At 32.8% G+C, this 6,643-nt stretch overlaps 1 protein-coding gene across 1 annotated transcript; it reads right to left on the minus strand.

Moving 5' to 3' along the window:
* Window positions 1-2,701: 2,701 nt before the first annotated feature.
* On the minus strand, window positions 2,702-5,893 carry LOC111885359 (WEB family protein At2g40480). The gene is made up of 3 exons (XM_023881619.3): window positions 5,481-5,893; window positions 3,824-4,640; window positions 2,702-3,554 (listed from the first exon to the last, which is right to left on the minus strand). The coding sequence occupies exons 1-3, from the start codon at window positions 5,655-5,657 to the stop codon at window positions 3,034-3,036; spliced, it is 1,515 nt and encodes a 504-aa protein (XP_023737387.1). The 5' UTR covers window positions 5,658-5,893; the 3' UTR covers window positions 2,702-3,033.
* Between the last annotated feature and the right edge of the window lie 750 nt (window positions 5,894-6,643).

Raw genomic sequence — 6,643 nt, forward strand, 5'->3', positions numbered from 1 at the left:
CCATTCCACAATCATCTCAAATAAACAACAATATATTATACACATAGCACGTATTTCATAGCAAATACTTAATATTTATGTGTTAGCAGAAAGTGACCACACACTCACTTGATTAGAAGATGATCGGACAACACTACGGCTTGTAGAAGTAGTATTATTCGGTAGATCTTGAAGATCTTCACAAAAAATTGGCTTCTCGTGGGCAGAGCTTCGGCTCGGGAATCGCACTTCTTAGGATCTTCGGGGCTTCGAGACTTGCTTCGGGGATCGGGAATGATACCGGGGCTTCAGGATATTTCTTGCATGAAAAACGATGCAAAAACGCGAGAGAAAGGGAAGAAATGAGCAAAGAACTCGGCTGCCCTCGACATCCTTTTATAGGGGCTGGAAACCCAAATTACGTTGGGCGTAAATTACATTACGCTGGGCGTAATGTGGATCAGCTCGCTTACTCCCCCCTTTGGATAATATCGGATAATTTTTATTTAAATTAAATACCGAAAATATTTAATAAACTTCAAAAAATCATATCTTCCTCATACGAACTCCGTTTTCAACGTTCTTTATATCCCCGCGTAGGTGAGACTACGCTCTACAACTTTCGTTTAGACTCCGTTGGCTAATTTTGAATTTATTTTTATTATTTTATTTTAGTAGGCCGGGACAGGAAAACTCCGTTATAAATTCATAACTTCTTCATCCGACGTTCGTTTTCGCCTATCTTTTTATCGTTTCATTACAATTGACGAGATCTTCGTTTCTCGTTTAGATTGTTTTGGCTAAAAACCACTCGATCTCAAATCGAGTATTTGGGCTGCATACTGCTAAACTGAAACTTAGAAAAATCGTAACTTCCTTATACGGAGTCAGATTTGGACGTTCTTTTTATGCACGCTCATGGTTTGACGAACTCTATGACTTTTGTTAAGATAGCTAAGGCTAAATATCACTCTAACGTACATTCACATTTTACGTCATTCAGTGTTGTGTCGGTTTTGTCGTGAAACTTCGACATGTCATAACTTCTTCGTTGTAACTCGGATTTCGGCATTCTTTATATGCACGGAAACCTTGTAACATATACTATAACTTAGTTAAGATTATTCATTCTAAATAATCTTTCATCAAAAATTTATTTTTGACGCCTATCGTCTCTAAATTGACTAGCCCGGATCTACAGGCGTTACACCCAAACCCTAAATGTACATTTTCTATCACAACATTTGGCTAGCAACCGTCTACTATCATTTTTTCACAAAACATAATTGATAACCATTCGCAACAACATAGTTATAGAGCATGTGTTTCAATTGTTTATGACTCTTAAACCTCATACCTAACATAGGTTCCTGTTCCTTCCAGTGTAGCTTTTCATTGAAAATATTTGGCAACTTAGGATAAACATCTTCATTGTCATCCATGTCTTTTTCCAAAGGTTCACCTACCCATGTGAAAATCAAGCCTATTATGCTTTTTGAAAAAAAATGAGAGCTCCCATGGTCATCCTCATCCCCATGCATTGTCTTAACTTTCTTAATTAGTCCTGCACAGTCAATCACTTCTTCCTTTATGTTATCAACAACCTCTTCTTTGTGTTCATCCAACCATTCCTGCATGTTACTATTACTAAAATGGTCTACATACATAGGGAGTGTAACACCACATTCATAAGCAATTGGTATAGAGTCGGCATAATCCATCTCATTGCTAACTAAGGGCAAACCTTTTGGAAAATCAATATCAAGTTTGTATTAATAGAGCTTCTCGTACTTTTCTCCGGTGAACCTTTCGATGAACGCACAACACTTGTCCTTATCCATGCTTGCAAAATCGATGTCCGACAACCTCTGAGTAATCTCATCGGTGTATCGTATGAGATATTTGGCGAAGATTCCTTGGAAGTGCGCAATGACTTGGATGAAAACATGATCCATGTTAGAGGTTTGAGGAGAAGAAAACAACTAAAGGTTTACCGAAGAGATGGAAGTGGTGAACATTCGAGGGCAAAATGTCTCTTTTAAAAAGCGTAAAGCTATGCGAACAATAAATACACAATATACATCAGTTGTTATATGATATTAGTTAATGACATGAGAATCAGCAAATGACACATTCAACACCCTATATGGTATTAGTAAAACGGGTTGTCAAAATATGACCGACTGACCCCTTCAAAAATGAAATGACGTAATCGACCCGACAAAATATAGTTTGTTCCCTCATAAAGACACTAACAAAGTTAAATAACTAAAATGATCAACCCTAAAAGTTCATAGGACATATGTATCATTTTCCCTATCAATAATAAAATAACTAAAATAATACAATATACAAATACAAAAAATAAAACATAAGAAGTTCTATGAAACAAATGACAACGAATAAATATAGAGAGAATAATTATGAAGAATATGATTAAAAGAATCAATGCTCCCAAATTAGTTAAAAGTTTCTATATTAAAGTTAGTAAATTATGAATTAGAATTGATTACTATTCTCGTAAAAATCCTTACATTCTTTCGCTACAAAGCTCTAGATCCTTATCAAGTTTTCACCGTGTTATTTACATATGTGCCCGATACTTCACAACAATCAATTAGATAATTGATGAAACGCCTCTGTAAAATTTGTTTGTTAATCTAAACAACGTGGTTATAATAGTTGTCGGATATGCAATTCATATTGGTATTAGAATAATAAATTTTGCAAATAATAACATTCTTATCTATAGGTTGCAATCACATACAAAAAAAAAATCCTTTATCCTATACAACACACCATAACTTAGGTTTGACCTCTTAGGAAAGTCAAACTCCATGCAATCATACTCTACACAAGTGGAGTCCGAACTATATTCCCAGCATACCGACTAATTTTACCCCAACAAATGTTAGAACATTTCATAAATCATCAACACCCCCAAACCCAAACCAAAAAAAAAAAAAAACCACAAATTACAAAAAAATAAAAATAAAAATAAAAATAAATAAAGAAAAAAAACATATGCAAACATAACGAAAAACTCCAATCAACCTACGAGAACCTCACGTTTAACGGTTCCGGAGTTTGCGGATTCAATTTCTTCTTGTTATGTTTATTTAAAGGTAACGATACGTGAATAAACCCAAACTTCTTCCTTTGAGCAAAAAACTGCTTATCAACCCGTTTTTCCTTTTCAGACTTTCCAGTGTCACGAAATATAAGCCCACTTTGCTCACGAAGCATTTCACTTAAAGATACATCATCTCTACGAGTTTGACTTTCAACATCCTCTCGAACCACTATGTTGTCTTGTAGGATCAATTTCCGGCTCAATATATCACCAATTGAGACACTTGATCGCAATACTGGCCTCGATCTATCTGTGTTGATCATGTTTGAATCGTCTCCTATCAACGGGGCAAAGCCTCTAGGACCATGATATGGGTACGGGGCTCTGGTTTTTGAATTATTATTATTAGTTGATTTCGTGGGCCATGTTTCGTCTGATCTTCCACGAAAAAGCTTGTTTCTTGATTCACGGTTTCTTTCGATCGTAGTATCCGGTCTAGGCCCTAACCATAAATAAAATAGTATATAATTTTACATGTTTTGCTAAAAAGATATAACACATATATAAAAGTTTTTCTTCTTATATAACAATTTATGTTTTGAAATATTATAATATACAATTCTATAAAGCATAAATTGATATATAATAATTATGCTTTAAAATATTGTAATATTCTATAAATTGTTGTGTACAAATAAATTCTTTGTCCATTTAGTGTCAATTTTGTGATGATTTTAAATAAAGTCAAATTAATATAAGTTCGAGTGTTACCAAGAGCCTCTTCGAGTGTCTTTCTTCGATACAAATTTTCATTTCCTTCATTTTTCTTCCAAATTTCTTCACCTTTTTGAGCTTTTTGAGCGAGTAAAGAGTACTCTTCATACGAAAGCGTGATTCCTTCACGAATCAATGGCGTATCTTCATTTTCAGCTCGAGCAACAGCTTCCATAGCTCGTGCAGCTTCCTCCATCTTTTTAGCAGCAATCAACCTCATTTCCACCATTTTTATACTCAATTTCGTGTGCTCAATCTCCGACGTCGCCTTAATCACCTCATATTGCGCCGCTTCTTCCATTTTCCTAAATTGCTGTGCTTCAAATGTCAATTTTTTACAAAACCCGTTTGAAACATCAACGGATTCTTCAATCACCCGTTTCGTTTCCCCATCTTTTTCAGCCAAATTCGACTTATGCGTTCGCAATTTCTTGTTCAACGATTCGACAGAAGTACGAATCATGGCGAGATCGGTGGTGGTTTTGTTTAGATTCGATTTGGCTTCTTTGAGCTCGGTTAAGATCATTCCGGGAGGCATTGGGATTGGGCATAATGTTAAAGTTTTTGCTGTTGATTGGTCAATCGGCGTCGTGGTTCCTGAATCTGGATTCAGATCTAGGGTTGTTGTTGTTGCCATGATTGATGATGATGAAGTTTCTTTGATTAGGTTGAGTTTTAAACCCTCCATTACTCCTTTTGCGGATTCGAGTTCACGAAGAACTTCGAGGGTTTCTTGTTCTTTGATGATTAGTTCTTTTTCGAGTTCTGCAGCTTGCTTTTCGACTGTATCCATGTCGATTTCTTCAACATCTTGCTGTTTTAACGAAAGAAATATCGTTGAATTGATTTTGACTTTAAAGGTCAAATAAACCGACATTGATAAATTGTAAGAAGAATGTAAATAAAATAAATATTAATATTAATATATATTAATATAAAGTATAAAGTTAACAAGTGGAAAACATGGTTTTTATCAATAAAAAAAGATTATTATTTAATAGTATAATTTCTTTTCTATATCATATAAAATGAACTAATTATTTTAAAATAAAAAATGTCTAATTATTTTCTTGATCATGTCAAAAGTAACCTCCTAGACTTTAATAAATTTAGATAATATAAATTCTTAAGTATTTAAATAGAAAAAAGTGTTTACTTAATAATATAAATTCTTTATCTAGTCTGGATGTTTTTTATAATACGATTATAAATTAGGTTAAATGTTTGATTATGCATGACATATTAGATTTTTACAATTATGATTTATGTGGTGATAGGAGTTAAATGTTTATGCATAATGCTTATATTCTTTTATCAATTTATGTAAAATATTTAAAGTTTTACAAATTTACAACAAAATTTAATTGCATTTATCAATTGATACAACATTGTTTCAAACTTTTATCATTCTTTTATACAACAAACACAACAAACATGTAAAAAATAAATAAAATGTCACATATTGAAAGATTTCATAATTTATGAAAAAAATACAAAAAAGATTTCATAATTTCGTATCGTGATCGATTGCTTCAACATTTATACTTCCATAATTAAAATAAACAAAAACTCATAATTAAAAAAAAAAAAAGCAAATCACTGTTGTGTTGTAAGCATGAAATCGATAATGATGAGTGTAGAGAGAGAAACTAACACCGGCGAGTCGAAGGACGTTAAGGGGAACCCACGAACCGCTACCGCCGAACCGAGTCACCGCCTCTTTCACCGACCCAAACGGCGGCGATGTATCAATCTCAACCCTAGGGTTTATCAGCTTCCTGGTTTCTGAAATTGGGACAGAATTGTCAGAAACATGACTACTCTGGGCCATGTTGGAGGGGAAACAATGGCGAAAAAACAGTTATCAATGGAGAATTTACATAGTATGATTGGGATTTTGAAGGATTAAAAAGGGGGATTTGGAAATGAGGAAATGAGGAAGGTGGAAGAAGAAGAAAAGGGTAATAATGGTGTTGGGATTGTAAGATATGGTCCCTGGCGTTAATGGCGGATTGAGAGACTGTAAGTGAAAGCATGAGTAGTGGGGAGGGACAAAAGCGAAAGAAATGAAGATACGCGTTTAAAGTTTCTGCCTACTTTTCTTTATTTACCTTTTTTTGTAAATCTTTTCTTTAAAATATTATTAAAACGTTTCCAAAAAGTCTTGTTTTATAAAGGTAAATAATAATCGTGTAATTTGAACACTAACAATGGTTTCGATTCGGCTAAATTCAAATTCTGATTTGAATTAAGAACTGTTAATTAACTAATTTATTATTATTATTATTATTTATTATTATTATTATTATTATTATTATTATTATTATTATTATTATTATTATTATTTTGATATTGTTTGTGATTGGTTTGGGATTATTAGATAATAATTTTGATGGTTTGTTAAGTTAACAAGTACGAAAGCAGTGCAGGGGGAAATTGTTTGTTGCTAAGCCAAAGTCAGCATTGAAGGGAATAATAGTATTAGTTGGATTGAAAAATAGTTTCAAAATTGGATAATTTAATTGGAACTGGAATAAATTAATTTATAGTGATTACAGCCGATAATTTGATTACGATAATGAAGTGTTATGTAATTTGTATAGATAATGAATCACCAAATATTATATGATATTAAATACGGAAGTATGTGATGCTACTATACATTTGGTTTAATGGCTTTTAGATTAAGAATTTAGATTAAAAGGTGTTTGAGATTTCATTTTAAATCACAAAATGACTTATTAGGTTATGTTGGTGGGAAAATGAATTTTATTTATTTATTTTTAACTCTATTGAGTTATGATGGTAAGAAAATGA

This window comes from Lactuca sativa, chromosome 9 (assembly GCF_002870075.4).
Source record: "Lactuca sativa cultivar Salinas chromosome 9, Lsat_Salinas_v11, whole genome shotgun sequence".
NCBI classification, from domain to species: domain Eukaryota; kingdom Viridiplantae; phylum Streptophyta; class Magnoliopsida; order Asterales; family Asteraceae; genus Lactuca; species Lactuca sativa.